Source organism: Triticum urartu, chromosome 4A (assembly GCF_056163025.1).
Source record: "Triticum urartu cultivar PI428250 chromosome 4A, HENAU_Tu73, whole genome shotgun sequence".
Classification (NCBI taxonomy): domain Eukaryota; kingdom Viridiplantae; phylum Streptophyta; class Magnoliopsida; order Poales; family Poaceae; genus Triticum; species Triticum urartu.
Genome location: NC_141876.1, coordinates 597,292,774 through 597,311,389, shown reverse-complemented (window position 1 = coordinate 597,311,389; position 18,616 = coordinate 597,292,774). Strand labels below are relative to the sequence as shown.

The 18,616-nt window shown below is 45.6% G+C and overlaps 2 protein-coding genes across 5 annotated transcripts; one reads left to right on the top strand and one right to left on the bottom strand.

Moving 5' to 3' along the window:
- The first annotated feature begins 147 nt into the window (after positions 1-147).
- On the top strand, positions 148-4,789 carry LOC125529584 (shaggy-related protein kinase delta). Of its 3 annotated transcripts, XM_048694042.2 has the most exons (13): positions 148-460; positions 790-1,085; positions 1,382-1,474; positions 1,561-1,615; positions 1,702-1,979; positions 2,758-2,832; positions 3,013-3,069; positions 3,247-3,387; positions 3,456-3,506; positions 3,592-3,687; positions 3,917-4,000; positions 4,097-4,199; positions 4,442-4,789. In XM_048694042.2, exons 2-13 carry the CDS (start codon positions 927-929, stop codon positions 4,528-4,530), a joined length of 1,281 nt encoding a protein of 426 aa, XP_048549999.2. In that variant the 5' UTR covers positions 148-460; positions 790-926; the 3' UTR covers positions 4,531-4,789. The 3 variants fall into 3 exon arrangements, with proteins under 3 accessions (XP_048549999.2, XP_048549951.2, XP_048549959.2); XM_048693994.2 differs by lacking the exon at positions 148-460 and having other exon boundaries at positions 959-1,085; positions 1,561-1,619; positions 1,707-1,979; XM_048694002.2 differs by lacking the exons at positions 148-460; positions 790-1,085 and having other exon boundaries at positions 1,400-1,480; positions 1,561-1,619; positions 1,707-1,979.
- A 6,706-nt stretch (positions 4,790-11,495) lies between these two features.
- Positions 11,496-13,476, bottom strand: LOC125539268 (patatin-like protein 2). Of its 2 annotated transcripts, none has more exons than XM_048702696.2 (6): positions 13,267-13,476; positions 12,992-13,170; positions 12,693-12,888; positions 12,443-12,604; positions 12,067-12,354; positions 11,496-11,914 (listed from the first exon to the last, which is right to left on the bottom strand). In XM_048702696.2, the coding sequence occupies exons 1-6, from the start codon at positions 13,393-13,395 to the stop codon at positions 11,690-11,692; spliced, it is 1,179 nt and encodes a 392-aa protein (XP_048558653.1). In that variant the 5' UTR covers positions 13,396-13,476; the 3' UTR covers positions 11,496-11,689. The 2 variants fall into 2 exon arrangements, with proteins under 2 accessions (XP_048558653.1, XP_048558656.1); XM_048702699.2 differs by having other exon boundaries at positions 12,693-12,882; positions 13,267-13,475.
- Between the last annotated feature and the right edge of the window lie 5,140 nt (positions 13,477-18,616).

Here is an 18,616-nt window from a genome sequence, read left to right as displayed (position 1 = left end):
TATCCATCCATCCATCCATCAGTCAATCCACACAAATTTCGCTGCCAAATTGACTGCAAAAAAAAGGCGTCACCTTCACAGTTCTTCAGAGTCTCAGCCTCAGTTTGTATCTTTCCTCCTTTCTTTCGGTTCACATGCTCGCCATCACCTCCTCCTCCTCAACTATTTTTCTACTCCATGCCAATAATGTTGAGTGCCAGAAAAAGAAAAGTTTGGAGGGTAGAAGGGGAGGAGCAGCCGCCCCCTGCCCTCCACTCACTCCCACTCTCCCTCCCTCACTCGTCAGTCACCATTACCTACTGGCCGGCCGGCCCGGTGACCGTCGCCCCCCTCCGCCGCCCCGAAACCAGCGGTTCGTGCAGGGAGAAGAATCGCGGGAACCGTGGAACCGCTGAGGGGCTGCGGCTTGATCTGCTCCAGAATTTTCGGCCTTCGATCTCCCCGGCAGGTTTGGTTTCAGGTAATGGTTCTTGGATTCTCTGATCCCGCCGGAGAAAAAGTTCATCTTTATTGCCCGCGCCGGCCCGGTTTGCGGCTGGTTCGACCCAATTGTCTCGGAGGATCTTGGTCCAATTTCCTGAGGGATTTGTCCCTCACGATTTGGAGAGAGTCGCTGGTTTTTTTATTCAGTGGATCTTCTAGGTCTCTGGGTGGGTACAAATTCGGCTGATGTTTTTTTTTCAGGAGATGTGTGCTCTGACTGAAGAACAATTTATTATTTCCTGACGATTATTTTCTGGGGGATTTATCCATTCCGAGTTAATCTTGACCGAAATTTGTTGTGGGCAGCTGTTGTTGAAGCAGGTGGTGGAGGGAGCTGCATTGGCAGTAGGCTGATCCTTCTGCTGGCAAGGAGATGAGCCCTCTGCTGTTTGCAGACGCTGACCTTGGTGATCTCCATTAATTCCTCACCAATCAGCTGGGAGATGGCGTATTCTGGGCAGAGGCATGCCGGTGCCGCCGGGAGCTCGTCGCGGCAGGGGAATGGCTTGAAGGGGCAGGCCAGCTCAGTCGAGTTCCTGGGAAGGGGGATGGTGGGGATGCAGCTCAGAGATGCAAAGCCAGATGATGCTGATGATGAAAGGGTAGGTTGATTGGTCACTATTCCTGTTTGATTGACTCGTTACTCAACTAATTGTACTGTTTGAGGTAGAATGAGCAATTTATCAGTAATCACTGTATTTAGTCTACGATGAAATGGCACTGCGTGATTCTGCTCTGCCGCAGATTTGCGGTGTGTTCTAGAACCTGGGAATGCAGTTTTATGCTCTGGCTTTGCTCTGTTATGCCTCATGTATATCCACAGCAAGCCTAAGGATAATTGTTGATCAACTCTGCAACTTGTTTTACTGGATAAAGTGACTCAATTCTACATTTTCAGGACAATGAGCCAGATGTAGTTGCAGATTCTGGTTCTGAAGCTGGTCAAATAATTGCAACAACAATCCGTGGTCGAAATGGTCTGCCTAAACAGGTAAAGGTGATGCTACATTCATCTTGACAATCTATAATGTTTGGCTGTCAAAGCACAATTTGCTGATATGGTGGTTAATGAAACAGTCCGTCAGTTACATTGCTGAACATGTGGATGGAACTGGTTCTTTTGGGTTGTATTTCAGGTAAACTTCTGGCCTTTGCGTTGTCTAAACTGGTCTATGCTCAACTGATTGTCAATGGCATATAACCTCTTATTGTCAACTGTTCAGGCGAAATGTCGAGAAACAGGAGAAGTCGTTGCCATCAAAAAGGTTCTTCAAGATAAGCGTTACAAAAACAGGGAATTGCAAATTATGCATATGCTTGACCATCCGAACATTGTTGGTCTTAAGCATTACTTCTTCTCAACCACTGAAAGGAATGAGCTTTATCTTAATCTTGTCCTTGAGTTCGTTCCAGAGACAGTAAACCGGATGGCAAGACAGTACAACAGAATGAATCAAAGAGTGCCCCTCATTTATGTCAAACTATACACTTATCAGGTCTGACCTGACCTGGCAGTTAATTTTCTGAACGATGTTATGCTTTGCACAATTGTCCTCCATCTTTATTTGTTTTTACAAAAAATATTTTAAAGTTAATCGTTGCACTAGTTATGCTGTGATGTGGAACTCGTGGTATATGATATGTTCCCTAATTAGTTGCAGCACATTTTTGTCCTCATGCCTGCTTGAAACTTATGTTCCAATACTTGAGTACTGTATTGGGACCTATCTACAAGTTTCAGATTAGTTATTCACATTGATGGCTTGACTAACAACCCAAAATAAATTCTGAGACATCCAAACGTACAACCGAACCAGCCTGTCAGTTCTACAGTCTTTGAATTTATGTTCTACAACTTTCTTCTTGTATGTTTACTTAATCAGAAGGCGCTATTTTCTTTGTATATATCAGTATATCACACAGGCGAGTAGATGCCATACGTTTTTTTCTGAGATAATTATGTGCACATTTTTGTAGTAGTGTGAACGTTATCTCTACTAGGGACTCCAATAGACCATCTACTGTATAACCGATGAATCACACATTAGTGCATCCTTGTTATTTACTTGCTTCTTCTTACTATAGATAAAAGTTTAGTTAATGAGTTCTGTCATATATCTGTAATCTGTAATCTGTTTGCTCTTTGTAGTTGCTCAAGTCAGAATATAATGTCCCGGCCATGCAACAGAATTGTTCCTTCAGTTGTCTTTTGATATTGAGTATTAGCTTTACAAGTCGTCTAATTATTGTTCCTGTAATCTCATAACTTTGCAGATATGTCGAGCACTTGCTTATATACACAACTGTGTTGGCATCTGCCACCGTGATATCAAACCACAGAACACTCTCGTGAGATTTTAACCTCCCTTTCTATGCTTATTGCTTAATATGTTGTGCTATACATATCTTTCCTCACCCTCTGAATTGTTTGGCCAGTTGAGCTTTCTTTACATCAGGAAGAACAATTACTAAACAAATTTGAAGAACCACTAATACATTTTTACTAACCCAGTGAACTTTCCACTGTAGGTTAACCCACATACACACCAGCTTAAAATATGTGATTTTGGCAGCGCAAAGGTCTTGGTAAGTTATCTTCTATATTAGGTTTTGAAATTTAAATGCACGAGTCCTGCTGATTTTGAAAAGAGCATGCTAAACTTTCTTGATAATAAGAATAAAAAAGGTGTGCAGTTATGCCAGTAACCTACCAAGACATGGTGATTTCTATTTTTTTTTATGTAATGTTTTGAATATATGCAGGTCAAGAGAGAGCCAAATATCTCCTACATATGCTCAAGATACTACCGAGCACCAGAACTCATATTTGGTGCAACTGAATATACTACGGCCATTGATTTGTGGTCCACAGGCTGTGTCATGGCAGAGCTGCTTCTTGGACAGGTTTTGTTCACGCATATAGTCATTTCATTTTACTCTGTAGCTGCTTCTCATAATATTCATCCATGCAGCCTCTTTTTCCTGGGGAAAGTGGAGTTGATCAGCTGGTTGAGATTATCAAGGTGAAAACTTATATGACATCTTAAACTGGTCTGTCCTGAGACCTGTATTCTTTACAATGACATGTTCAGTCATAGTGCCTTGCAGGTCTTGGGTACTCCAACAAGGGAAGAGATCAAGTGCATGAATCCAAACTACACGGAGTTCAAGTTCCCACAAATTAAGGCTCACCCATGGCACAAGGTAATTTGCATATTATGTCTGCCATGCTTGATTAGTGGCTGTTTGTTGTGCAGCAGCTGTTCGATTTGGTGCATACTTTTGGAAACAATGACTGTCGTGCTGTTAAATAGTGAGAAATAATAATTAACATAGAAGTCATTTTCATGTCATCTATATGCTCAGGCGCAAAATTAAATCAACATATTTTCTCATGGTTCCTCTGTTACCTCAAAATTTTCTTTTTATTCAGGTTTTTCAGAAAAAGCTTCCACCTGAAGCAATGGACCTTGTCAGCAGGTTTCTCCAATACTCGCCAGATCTTCGCTGCACTGCTGTAAGGCCACACGATCATTTTCTTATGTTGCCTTCCAAATTGCAGATTGATAGACTATGAGCTCATTTATGTTCTAACCATGGAACCGTTCTTCAGATGGAAGCCTGCATGCACCCGTTCTTTGATGAGTTGAGAGATCCAAACACCCGTCTACCTAACGGCCGCCCTCTACCTCCCCTCTTCAACTTCAGATCTCAAGGTAGTGTAACTGTATCTAAATAGCAGTAGCAGCAGTCAAACCTTCACACTCAGTGATTCGCTTCCTGCGAATCTTGGTTGCTATAGGCTTTGCCTCATTGCTGCATTTGTCATGCTTTCTCCAGCACCTTTGGTGTGTCGGTAGTTACATTTACCTTCAGTCTTCCTAGTTCAGAAATGCACCTATCTGCATCTAGTAAACTGCTGCCAGCTGAATCAGCCCATTTTATGTGCCATTTGCAGAGCTAAACGGTATACCTCCAGAAGTCGTCAAGCGCCTGGTTCCGGAGCACGCGAGAAGGCAGAACCTGTTCATGGCGTTCCGCACCTAGTTTTCGCGTGCCCTCCCCGTGTTTTTTGCGTTGTTTGGGGTCTGGTCTCTGGAGGGAAGCTGTAGCTTTGTGTGGGTGCAAGCGCTGGAGTAGTAGAGTTGCCCCAGGGTGCATGTGAGGTTTGGAGGCTTTCATGGTTGGTGTGTATAGATGATTTGAGGCTTCTGAAAGTTTCTTGCTTTGGAGCTCGTGTGCAGTTACAGTGCTTGGATGAGTTGATTGTGCAATCAAAATCGTTCAGAAATATTTGCCCTCTTTATTTTCCATAGTTACGACTTACTACCAATGCCTTAAGGCTATATTAGTTGACTCTTCACGGAAGGAAATGTGTGTTGGTAGTTGAGCACATCATGCATAAGAACTGAGACCCTTTTTTTTTACCTTTTCTTTTGAGATGGCCAGAACTGAAGCTCTGGTGGTAAAAGGTGCACTTCAGTTTTTTTTAGGGGGGAGAAGTAAAATAAGAGGTCGAAGTGCAGTAGCCTCTTGACGAGTTGGGCCATCTAGAGATTTGGGTAAGAATACCCACATGGCAAGCCTCAGGTAACTCTGTCCACTTTCTTTGCTCTTTTTGTTGTTTCCTTTTCTTTTTAAACATTATTTTACCTTCCTTTTTATTATAATTATGGGTTTATTTTTTATTTCTTATTTCTTATTTCACTTTACTCACTATTTCTTTTGCTTCAGATGGGAATTTTTTATTTTAAATCTCGTTTTTTATTTCTTTTCATCTTATTTTTATTACTACTTTATCAATTCAAATTTATTTCTTTTTTGGTGGAAAAAATACATTATTGTTTATGCGATACATGAACACTTTTGTTTTGGAAAATGTGATTTTTTTCAACAACTCTATTATATATTCTTGTTCAAATAGATTATTAAAAAAATGTTCAAGTACTCTATTTTATTAAAAAAAATTACTAAAGGACGACAGTGGGAGATGACACATCTTGATGGAAGTGCAAAAAAGACTATCTATGGGGTGCCAAAAACAGCCTTGCTGGTGTGGGCACCCGACGCCAATAATATAGTGCCATTATTAAAAAATAGTGGTGGCGTTGGAGCTTACATCAACACTATATTGGACGGTAATGGCATGCCACGTGGCCAACGCCAACAGTAATATTCATCAGTAGTGACATTTCATGTTGTTGTGATGCCAGTAATTTGATATTTTCAGATTTGAAATAAAGGCTGTACAACGGCGATCGCAACCAAAATGACAGTATAATCCTGTTTAAGAACAGTAAATAAATCAACTTTAAATAGACCGAATAACAACATTTAAGTTCAACAATGCACTTATTGATATAGTTCAACAAAGCAGGCAAAGTAACACATGAATGTACAAGTTTAAATAAATAGAGGTAATAATTACATGAGATCTTTCATGCATGACAACTAGCTAACTAGACTTTTCGGCAAACAAAGTCAAGGTCATAGTACGGAGTAAGTGAACCATCGTCGCTGCCAGCAGGCCTATAGTAGACCATTATCTTGTCATGATCGTAGTCGAGGTAGAACGTGGCTCTCTCCTCAGCTTCCAGCTCGCAAGGGATGACCTGAGCAAATTGAAATAAAAAAACGAGCTAGTTAGACAATTTTGGGCACAACCGTATAAATCGCATATGAAACTTAATCAGAACATGTTCAACTTAAATATACTGTCCTAGTGAGGAAGTCATTCAACAGATCTATGAAGAACTTCTTATCCCCTTGGCATCTCACTGAACCACTGGTCTCACATGGGGCATCCATTTACTGTTTTATCAAGTTGAGAAAAATAAGCATACATAACAGATGCATAGATATAATGCAACATAAGCGTTGCCTCTAGGACGACCGTGGGCACTACCCCTAGCCCCCCTCCTCCATTATCTCCTCTTTGCTTGATGTCCCTAGAGGTGACCGTCAGGTAAGCCCATGTGCCGCCGGTGAAAGGGGTGGCGGGAATCTCGCGTCCTATGGGCATGACATGGCTTCCTGGAGGGGCTGTACCTGGCGGCGCTGCGGTGACAACATGGGGATGCCAGGCATGGATGTGGTGTGATCTACTCCCTCCATTCCAGAATATAAGGTGTATTGATTTCCGTGCAAGTCAACCATTTGAAAGTTTGACCAAGATTATAGAATAAAAGCGAAACTACTTTTGATGATAGTTCAAATTATATAAATTTCGTATTATGAATATCGATATATTTTTCTAGAAACTCAGTCAAACATGCACTCATTTGACTTAAAAAAAACAAATACACCTTATATAAAGAAACGGGGGGAGTACGACGCAAGGGCCCCGGAACAGTGGTTCCACTCATAGCGGCGGCGGGCCCTCCGTCGGAAATGATGGGCCAGGAGGCGGCGTTATGCTCCTTAGGCCATCTCCACTAAGGCCCCCAAGAAGCCCGCCCAAGCGCTTTTTTGGACGCCGACGAGTAAAAAACGCCCCAGTCAGGGCCCCAAGACGTCGTTTTGCGCCGGATTTAGCAAAAGTTAGCGCCGACACGCTTACCCCGCACCCAGCCCACCGGGGGGCAGCTGGGGACGCCGGCATTAGCTTTTTGCAGGCGCTGCCCCACTTGCCAGCCTCTCTCTCTTCCCCTTTCTCTTCTCCAGGCCCACCCACGTGCAGCACACTCCCTCTCTCCTCTCCACGCCCACACTCCCTCTCTCCCCGGTTCTACTCTCCATGTACTACGGGCGGGCGAGGCAGGAGCTCGCCGTGCGCGGCCGGGGCAGGCGCTAGCCGGAGCTGGCGAGGCGGGGCCGTGGCTGGAGCAGGCAAGGCCGGGACGGGCGAGGCCGGAGCAGGCAAGGCCGGGGCGGCCACGGGCGCGCGCGGCCATGGGAGTTCCTGCCCCCGCCCAAGAAGCACCCGCCGACGAGGAAGAGCCGGACGAGGAGGAGGGTGGCGTCGACGTCTTCGTGCCCCCCACGGCCATGGCGGAGGAGGAAGGACGGGGCGCGCGACGGAGCTCGCGGGGAGGACGCCACGTCTCCGCTCGTCCGAGACCTCGCGGGACACCGTGGTGCGCGCGCCGACGCTGTACCTCACCATCGCCCTGTCCGGCTCCAGCAGCGGCGCCGAGTCCGGCCCCGTCCACTCGCCGCCTCGCCCGGCCAGCCTCCCACACGCCGGCTGGTCGGCTCGTGCCGGCTCCGCCTCCCGCGGCTTCCTCCGCGCCCGCCTTGCTCCCTGCCTGCTCGCCCGGTCCGGCTTGGGCGCACGTTCCAGTGAGTCGGCCGCTCCTCCTAGCGTCGCTGGCCGCGGCGGGGGCACTGGGCGTTGGTGCTCTTCCTCATGGCCGCCTTCCCGAGCTCGCTGACCACCCCTCTCGCTTGATTTCGTGTCGTAACCGTCGTCCCCGCGAGCACCGAGCGCTGCCGTCCGCCATGGCCGATGCTCTACTTGATGCCGAGCTCATCCCGCCATGCACAGCTGCCCGTCGTGCTCCGGGTGCTCTACTAACGCTGCCTCGTTGCTCCGTTGGGTCGCTAGCTACCCGCAACACGGCCGCCGCTCTGCCCGTCGCTGCCGTCGCTACACCCCACGTCGGCGGCTGCAACGACCACTGCTAGACGCGCCGCACTGCGGGCGTTCCAGCGAACAAACCCCCGCGACCAGCCGTGGCCGGAAACGGCCGGCCGGTGATCGCATCTCGCGTAGTTCCTGCGCTTGGCGCTGCTCCGACGGCTCGTTGCTGCCTGGGGGGCCAAACGACTGAAAGAAATTTCAGCCCCAGGCTTAAAATCTCGCCGGCAGCCCCCCAAGCGGCGAAAAAAATGCCTCCTGGGGGTGCCAACGGCTGGAGATGCCCTTATGGATTTGGGTCACGAGATTTGCCGGTCCTTGATGCAGTTGTACATATTTACGGATTTGAGTACATGATTGTCTATGGAAATATTCAAATGTGTATAAGTCCATATGTGCATGCGATGTGTCTGCAATTTACTCCTCTTAGAACATCTGTGACTTCTCTACTAAAATATCTGAGCCACACCATCTTATCTCCTGGTGTATACCAGTTCAAAGCAACCGATATAGAATTCCTAAGTAGCTTTCTACGTGCTAGAGCAGTCAATATCAATGACGCTATTTGTAGCAAGAAAGGTTAACTATGATTGTCAGGTTGAGCAAGACACTAATGTATCTGTTCTTTGTCCAGATATACAGCGCATGCAAAAGTAACTGGCCAACTAACTTACGTGCACGTCTTTATTTCCACAGCATGGCATATAGCTGGAAGGAGCATCGATGTGGATTTAACATAGCAGGTGTCCTCTACACGCATGCCGAACAAATACAACAGGTCAAACATTATCCCTGCTTATGTGATTAGGACGTCTCCTCGACCTGCAAGTTACTCTTTCTCTTTTGGTTTATAATAAGGTATGCACGCATTTCTACTTTAGGAAATCATAAACAAAATATGTGCTATATGCTTCAAAAGTATATCGTTGAATTTGTATTCAAAGAAGTTTCTAATATATGACTTCTATTATATATTCTTCATTACGTTAGTCAAATTGATGATGTGGAGATATGGGAGTTGCTGTAAGGGAGGGAGTATACAACAATACATACAGCTCAAATCGGGTCTTCAAGGATTCTTGAGCGGAGCTAATGCGTCAAAAGTGATAAGAGATTTATATCCGGCTTAGAGCATCAACTATGTGTGGCAGTGGTACTGATAGTGATGTCAAGGATTGACACCTCATACCGTTTCTAGGGTAGTAAGAATCTTGCAGCAGTACCTTTCTTAAAATCAGATGGGGTCTCACTTGCTAATAAACAATTCACAATATCTCCCCAAAGACCAGAAATTTATGTTTGTGCTTAGCCAAAGAAATAATAATTTAATTGTTCATATTCTCTGGGTGTACCAGATTTTGTTAACTTGACAACACTTGTTTTGCTGGAAAGCTTTCAATTTATCCATCATCTTTCATGGCAGTATAACGAACAACAGAAACAACAAAATTACATCTAGGTCCATAGACCCCTACGGACGTATACAACCATTGGAGCGAGCTAAAGGCACGCTGCCGTCATCGCCCCTTTCTCACTGAAGCCAGGCAATATTGTAGTAGATAGTCGAGAAGTTGTCATAGTAAGGCCCCACAGGACCAGCGCACCAGAACACCAATCGCCATTGATGAAGAGAAGTGTAGATCAGAAGGATCCAACCTATAGACACACGAACGAAGTCTGGATGCACGGAGATTCACTGACTACAACACCGACTCAATTCCATGTCATCCTTAAGAGGCATACCTTTGCATGCCCTACGACGATGCTAGACGCACCGTCGGTAATGCGGGCTAGGTGGGGAGGATCTTATACCATCTTCAAGCAGCCGCAACACAAATCCTTATCGATCTCAAAAAAACACCAAAAAAAGGAACAGGAACCCTCCTACTGGTAAGGTCCAAGGTCCACCACGCCTCCATGGCCCTAAGGCCACCAGAGATGAGGCGGATCGCCAGCGGCACAAATGGCAGGCGAAGAAACTCTAATAGTCTGGGCCGTCGCGTGAGGAGGTCAAATGGGTACACACTTTGACCATAAATTACTTTGATTAACATGATTTTTATATGCAATGTAGAATCACAATTATCATTTAATAAGTGACTTTTGGAAACAAATCTAGGGATACCTGTTCTATGGTCATGTTGAGTAAGACAATAATATTTCACGTGTTGATAGTAAATATGCTCGTTGAGTAAGACGGTAATATTTCACCTGTTGAGTATTGACGTGCGTGTGTGTCTGTGTGTGCGTGCGTGCGTGCGTGCGTGTGTGTGCGTGTGTGCCTGTGCATGTGCGTGTGCGTGTGCGTGTGTGTGTCCAAATATATAGTGTATGGAAAAGTAACGGGTCAACTACTACTGACTGACACTACTGCATATGGATGCACGTATTGATTTCTCTCCAGGACATGTATAGTTGGAATAGTATGAAGATCGATGTGGATAAGGATAGCAGGTGTCCCTCTGCATGCAAGTCAAACATTATCCTTGCTTATGTCATTGGGAAGCCTCCTCGGCTTACAAGTTGCTCTTTCTCTACCTTTTTATAATACATCCGAAGGGATTGTTTTGCTAACCCAATATGAAATATATGTCCTAAAAATCACACCATTGAATTCATATACAGAAAAGTTTCTAATGGTATGTTGTTATAACATACTCCCTTCGTTCCAGAATAAAAGGTGTATTGATTTCCGTACAAGTCAACCATTTGAATGTTTGACCAAGATTATAGAATAAACTAACAACATCTGCAATATCTAATAGATAAAATATGAAACTAGTTTTCATGATGAATCAAATTATATAAATTTTGTATTGTGGGTATTGATGTATTTTTGTAAAAAACTTGGTCAAACATGCACTCGTTTGTCTTTTGAAAAAACAAATACACCTTATATAACGGAACAGGGGGAGTATAACTTGTAACACGTTGATTAAATTGACAACTTATGGATACTTGCAAGTCGCAACCATACAAACCAGAACGGAGAGGTTACATACACTGATACATACGACTCAAAAGTGAATGATCAAGGATTCTTGAGCAAACTAGTGCATAAAAGGCAACTATATTAAGAGGTTTAGAATCTATATAGAGCGTGAATTATGTGCACAGGGCGCATCGGTGTTGAGGGTTGACACCTCACACCGTGTCCAAGATAGGAAAAACCATGCAGTGTATTAGAGCAGCACCAGACTCACTCTGTGCTGAGGTGGTTGCAGCCCAGAGCTCCACCTTATTTGTGCGTAGAAATTTCGTAAAAATATTAGGTAGAAATAGCATTTCTGGTTCATGATATATGACTCATCAGATTTTGTTAACTCTAACAATGGCCATGAAACTTCAGTTAACATGGTTTATATATGTAACGCAAAATCACAATTATCATTAGGTGACTTTTGAAAACAAATCTAGTGATATCATTTCCACGTCACATAAACCACATATTAATATCATAATATTATTTGTGCCAATGATTTTTGCACAGGACTATTACAACAGCACCATAGAATTTACGAACGACATAAATCAAACAGATTGAACTCCCAAACTAAACGTAAAAGTGAACTTAAACACACACATTAACTAGCATGCAATTGCTAGTTTGGTTCGAGCAGGCACATATTAATTGTTGCGGCGTCTGCGCCGCTCGTCGGAGAGCTGCTTTGCATACTTAGCTAGCTCCTCCGCGTTGGTGCCCCCGCCGGGCACCTCCACATTCCGGCCGGTCTCCAGGTCCACCCCGGACACCTTCTCGCTGAGCAGCTCTTCACCAATCTTCACCAACCTATCCAAGTTGGCTTTGGAGGAGTCGTCGATCGAACCCGCACTCCCGCTCAGTTTATCATACTGCACTTGCGTTTACAACGGATCATTGAGTCATTACTACAACAGATGATGGATGGCTACATGTATCAATCGATGCCAAAAATAAAGACTATCCTCTTTTTTATGTTTTTGGAGTATAAATTACTAATTGTAATAGGTAGGCGGGTACGAACCTGGATGCGCAGGTATTGGTGGGAGGTGCCGAGGACGGCGGAGAGGACGGAGAGGTGGAAGTCGACCATGTCGGCGCTGCCGGCGTTGAACATGTCGAGGATGGGTACGGAGCCGTCCTTGATGAGCCAGCTCAAGATGCCCCACTTGGCGGCATCCTTGGCGCTGTACTTGAGTTTTGGGAGCGATGATGTCCCACAGCCGATGGAGATGACTATGTATGACTTTCCCGCCGGCTGCTGCCCGGCGAGGACCATGTGCTCCGCCACCTGGTTCATCGCTAATAGAGTCTGCAGCATACGTATGCAGTCCATGAGTGAGATTATTGTTTATACGTATTGTGAATGCGGCGGCGAGGTCAATTAGTTGGTAACATACAGGGTTGTTGGCGGCCACGGCGCCGTCGATGAGGTTGAAGGCCCTCGTGCCGCCCTTGCCATCGTTGGTCTCGAAGTAGTGCGCCGGGAAGAAGGTAGGTGCGGCGGAGGTGCCGATGGCGATGTCCGACAGGAGCGCGTTCTTGGCGGGCTGGTTCTCCAACTGATCAATCATGCACACAAGCTTAGTCAATTACTTAACAACTACTACTAGGTAGTTCACCATGTGCATGCACCACATGCATGGATACCTGGAAGCTGGAGAAGATGGTGGGTTGCAGGTACGCGATATCGAATGCCGGGATGACCACATGGGTCAGAGCCCCGTCCAGCTTGGTGTCACCGAGGTGCCGATGGAGCAGCGAATGGAGGTACTTGCCGTCGTACTTGGGCCCTGTCGCCAGAGCCAGAGCCGAGCCGATCTTGGAGAAGATGGAGCCCCTGCAGCTTCCCACGCAATAATCCAGATGACGATCGACGTTGAACTTGCGTGTAGTACAGAAATGGACGACATATACAAAGTATGCATGCATCTCAGTTGGTGACTTACTTCTGTGGGAAGATCTTGGGCGACTCGTCGATGTAGAACTGCGCTAGATCCTTGGCGTCGAACAGCGGCCGCCCATCCTTGTCCGGTGCCGCAAGCATCACCGTCAAGAGGCCACCCGTGCTCGTGCCGGCGACGACATCGAAGTAGTCCGCGATCCTAGCATCCGGCCCGTCCAGTTTCTACACACAACACATGCAGTGATATACTCCGTTAACAAGCATGATATACTACACACAAAGCATCATCGATGAACATATCAAAGTGGAATAACTTACCTGGAGCTCTTTTTCAAGGAAGGCGAGGACGATGGCCGGGATGATCCCTCTCACGCCGCCGCCGTCGATGCTCAAGATGGTTACCACCTTCGCTTCGTCACCTGCTGCAGCAGAACTACCTCCTGCCATCAATTTGGAGTTTGCTAACACGAGGCCAGGCTCAAATGACAAACGTTTTGAACAGAAGGTGGGAGATCAAGGATTTATTACAAAGGACAAACTTGTTATATATATAGACAACGTTCACATAAACTAATTATCAAGAAGCAACACCATTAGTTGGCTCCCTCAACTGCAGGTCTTAATCACAAAGTCAGAGGTCAAAAAGGACAAAACCAGCTAATCCCAAATTCCTAATAGTATAGTATGACCCCACTAGTTCCTTGTGCACGAAAGAATATTACAAATTCAGATCCTTTCTCTCTCTCCTATCATTTTTAATATAATGTAATTGAAGATGTGTCGGCATTCTTATCTTATATTTACTTCCTCATGATTTGCTAGTTCCCTCGTATTTTGTGTCATATTTTAATCATGATTTTAACTAATAAAATATAATTAGATGTAGCAAAAATAATATCATTTAAACTTAAAATTAAATACGAACTCAACAATATAATGTTCAGCGACGTGCATTAACACTTTGCTAGTCAAATATACGGTCAAACTTTGACCTAAACTATGATGAAGACTACTAATAAATCTAGATAGAGGTAGTAGTTGTGATCACCAATGTAGATGATTTTCTAATTTTATGAGAAATCTACGTCCTTGACAGATTTTTTTTATAATAGTACTCCTTTGTGTTTGTATCAACTGGATAGGTACAATACCAAGAATTAAAAAAAAGGAAAACACTAAGCATCAGACTACTGATGCATCGCCTCCTATCAGACCAGTCCATGGCCATCCGATCAGATAACAAGCCGATCGTCAGATTGGCTAGTAACCAACATGCGTGATTTCTGGATTTGAAGTGTATCCACCGGTGCATCGAGTAACTGGTATGCATGCATGGCCCGGTGGTTTTTCATGTTTTGCCGGGTAAACATGGACAGATTAGGGGCAACCATACATTGGGGCAAGTCATCGAACACGTTGAGATCTGGCAGGCGAAATGTGGCACAGCCGATGTGGAAGATGGAGTTGTGAACGGTCAGCTCATGACGCCGACTTTCTCAGCAAGCCAGGGAAGGGAGGAACATCGGCATAGACTTGCCCGCATCCAAACTCTCATGGTGCAGCCATGGCAATGGTCAGCCGAACGACGGGAAGCAGGCACGTGGCTGTGACAAGGTGTGATAGGGCCTTGAATGGGTCAGTGGCGGCGAGTGGTGCAAAATGGCGGCAGTTCAGGGACTAGAGATTACAACAAACCATAGCTATGAGGTGATTTGGGTGGCGGCGGAAGGGTGTGGGCATCCTGAAAGGTCTGTGCCGTAAAAAAATGGTGGATGAAGGGAGCACTATATGGAGGCTACAAGGAAGTTTTCGCAGCGTGCTTAAAATATTAGAGCGATGGGGTGTCGGGTAACGAATTTGCTAGACTGAATGTTCTAGTAAAAATGTCATATGGGTAAAGAATTTGCATGCAGAAAGAGATTCAAGGAAGAAATCAAGTGGCTCACTTTCAGAGCAAGGAGGAAAATATACCATGGACTAGAAGACTGGGTGAAAGCTTTTATTTGAACCCAACAGCTGTTGCTCCTACCATGTATGAAATGTCCACTTGTTTTTGTTGTTTTTCAATTCTTCTGCTAGTGCTAGCTTTGCTAGTTTTCTTTTCTTCTGTATAGTTTCCTTTTGCTCTTTTATGAACATTTTGCTGTGCTATTTATTTGAAAATGAATAAAAATACGCAGCAGAGTACTGTTGTTTCCCTAAAAAAAAGATATAGCCACTCTGCTAGAGTTGTTGTTAAGTTGCTAGCCACCTCCTTGGCTCAACAAGGTGAGATTAAACATTGCTACGCCTTTTTTAAACATTCAGAATTTCTATCATGCAACATGCACACACGAGCCTGAGTACTAATCAGGTTGAAAACTCTTAATAGCGGAAGGCTCGTATTCTATTCTTAACGTCGTCTGCACATCCCTCTGATACTAAGATACATACACATGTATTCGGGGCTTGACTCGGCGTTGGTTTATGGGTCTTTCTAAAACACATCTAGATATGACATAGTTATGTCATATCTAAACTGATGTCCATTCTGTTTGTGGTCTATTTTCTTTGTTTTATTTTTTTGTTTTTCGTTGTTGCATTATATATATATATATATATATATATATATATATATATATATATATATATATATTGGAGCTTAGATATGACATTTTTTAAAAACATCTAGATATGAATTAGACAAATTGTTGATTTATTATCAAGCTACCAGCAGTTGAAAGGAACCACCTGCCAACTTCCGAAAAAACACCTTCATTTGTTGAGGCATCTTATCCAGCCAATTATGGCCTCGTGCCATGAATTTGAAAGGGGTGCTTGCAGTTGCATGGAGCCTTGGACTACGAACTGTGAAGCGCCCATGTTTCTCAAAATGGCATGCAAATGCAATCAAATTATATATTTTAGCATTTTTCATACAACAAATTGAAATACTTGTGCATGTACCAGTATTAATAGTTAGAAAAAAAATCTTTCTCACAGAAAGTAAATAGTTTGACAAAATCCATTGAGCAACCATCAACATAATCTCCTCCTGTTCTAAACGAGGCTCGTGCGCGCACAAGTACATACAAAGAAAATAATTACTATGTGACTCTTTTTTTTGCCTGCCCAAATGCTAGCCGCCACTCCTCCTCCTCCCTTCCAACCCTAGCCGCCCCCCTCCTCCTTCCTAGCCACCCCTCCTCCTCTTCCTTCCTCGCCGCCGCCTGAGGCAACCGCCGGGCAAGCCCGGGGCGCCAAGGATGGTGGCGGCGGGGGCTCGGTAGCCCTGCCTCTGCGTGAGGAACCCCGGATCTGGAGCGATGACTCCATTGGCAAGGCACGGCCAGGTAGCAGCCGTGCGGGCGGTGGATCTGACGTCCCGACCGCGCGGGTGGCGGGATCTGGTGGTCGTTGGCGGTTGGCGGCGGTTTCTGCGGTGGCCGGTGCACACGATCTCGCGCCTCCCCTCCTCCCCTATTCGGCTTGCCGGCCAGCCTCATCGGGCCATGCTTACTTGGGTCGCCGGTTCTGTATAGGAGGCACTGGTGGTGGCGGGGATCTAGTTCGGGCAAAATCTCTGGTCGGCCATGGCCGGCCGCGTCGACGGCGACGCTTGAGGGCGCCCTTCCCCTCCTTGGAGGCGTCGGTATGGACTGGTCCCCTCACTTCCACTTCCCCTAGGTCTCCCGAGCGAAAGCCCTAACTTTGTTGGGCGGCGACGGCGCTCACGGCGCTGTTCCCTTCTTGATGAAGGAAATATGCCCTAGAGGCAATAATAAAGTTATTATTTATTTCCTTATATCATGATAAATGTTTATTATTCATGCTAGAATTGTATTAACCGGAAACATAATACATGTGTGAATACATAGACAAACAGAGTGTCACTAGTATGCCTCTACTTGACTAGCTCGTTAATCAAAGATGGTTATGTTTCCTGACCATGAACAAAGAGTTGTTATTTGATTAACGAGGTCACATCATTAGTTGAATGATCTGATTGACATGACCCATTCCATTAGCTTAGCACCCGATCGTTTAGTATGTTGCTATTGCTTTCTTCATGACTTATACATGTTCCTATGACTATGAGATTATGCAACTCCCATTTACCGAAGGAACACTTTGTGTGCTACCAAACGTCACAACGTAACTGGGTGATTATAAAGGAGCTCTACAGGTGTCTCCAAAGGTAGATGTTGGGTTGGCGTATTTCGAGATTGGGATTTGTCACTCCGATTGTCGGAGAGGTATCTCTGGGCCCTCTCGGTAATGCACATCACATAAGCCTTGCAAGCATTGCAACTAATGAGTTAGTTGTGGAATGATGTATTACGGAACGAGTAAAGAGACTTGCCGGTAACGAGATTGAACTAGGTATTGGATACCGACGATCGAATCTCGGGCAAGTAACATACCGATGACAAAGGGAACAACGTATGTTGTTATGCGGTCTGACCGATAAAGATCTTCGTAGAATATGTAGGAGCCAATATGGGCATCCAGGTCCCGCTATTGGTTATTGACCGGAGATGTGTCTCAGTCATGTCTACATTGTTCTCGAACCGTAGGGTCCGCACGCTTAACGTTACGATGACAATTATTATGAGTTTATGCATTTTGATGTACCGAAGTTAGCTCGGAGTCCCGGATGTGATCACAGACATGACGAGGAGTCTCGAAATGGTCGAGACATAAAGATTGATATATTGGAAGCCTATATTTGGATATCGGAAGTGTTCCGGGTGAAATCGGGATTTTACCGGAGTACCGGGAGGTTACCGGAACCCCCCGGGAGCCATATGTGCCTTAATGGGCTTTAGTGGAAAGGAGAAAGGGGCAGCCCAACGTGGCCGCGCGCCTCCCCCCTCCCCTAGTCCTATTAGGACTAGGGGAGGTGGCCGGCCCCCCTCTCCCTCTTTCCCCCTTGGGGAATCCTAGTCCAACTAGGATTGGGGGGGGGGAGTCCTACTCCCGGTAGGAGTAGGACTCCTCCTGCGCCCTCCTCCTGGCCGGCGGCCCCCTCCCCCTTGGCTCCTTTATATACGGAGGCAGGGGGCACCTCTAGACACACAAGTTGATCCTTGAGATCGTTCCTTAGCCGTGTGCGGTGCCCCCTGCCACCATATTCCACCTCGATCATATCGTTGTAGTGCTTAGGCGAAGCCCTGCGTCGGTAGAACATCATCATCATCACCACGCCATTGTGCTAACGAAACTCATCCCCGAAGCTTTGCTGGATCGGAGCCCGGGGAGCGTCATCGAGTTGTACGTGTGCTAAGAACTCGGAGGTGTCGGAGTAACGGTGCTTGGATCGGTCGGATCGGGAAAACGTACGACTACTTCCTCTACGTTGTGTGATCGCTTCCGCAGTCGGTCTGCGTTGGTACGTAGACAACACTCTCCCCTCTCGTTGCTGTGCATCACCATGATCTTGCGTGTACGTAGGAATTTTTTTGAAATTACTACGTTTCCCAACAGTGGTATCAGAGCCTAGGTTTTATGGTTTGATGTTATATGCACGAATAGAACACAAGTGAGTTGTGGGCGATATAAGTCATACTGCCTACCAGCATGTCATACTTTGGTTCGGCGGTATTGTTGGACGAGATGATCCGGACCAACATTACGCGTACGCTTACGTGAGACCGGTTCCCCCGACGTGCTTTGCACATAGGTGGCT

What these genes read in the sequence shown, in the direction of transcription:
- LOC125539268 (XM_048702696.2), bottom strand. Translation starts at nt 13,395, where the DNA reads ATGGCAGGAGGTAGTTCTGCTGCAGCAGGTGACGAAGCGAAGGTGGTA. An exon ending in CCGTGGCCGCCAACAACCCT is followed by an intron (nt 12,355 to 12,442) that starts GTATGTTACCAA and finishes CGTATGCTGCAG; the next exon opens with ACTCTATTAGCGATGAACCA. An exon ending in ACCAATACCTGCGCATCCAG is followed by an intron (nt 11,915 to 12,066) that starts GTTCGTACCCGC and finishes ACGCAAGTGCAG; the next exon opens with TATGATAAACTGAGCGGGAG.
- LOC125529584 (XM_048694042.2), top strand. Translation starts at nt 927, where the DNA reads ATGGCGTATTCTGGGCAGAGGCATGCCGGTGCCGCCGGGAGCTCGTCG. An exon ending in CAGAGCTGCTTCTTGGACAG is followed by an intron (nt 3,388 to 3,455) that starts GTTTTGTTCACG and finishes TCATCCATGCAG; the next exon opens with CCTCTTTTTCCTGGGGAAAG. An exon ending in CTTCAACTTCAGATCTCAAG is followed by an intron (nt 4,200 to 4,441) that starts GTAGTGTAACTG and finishes TGCCATTTGCAG; the next exon opens with AGCTAAACGGTATACCTCCA.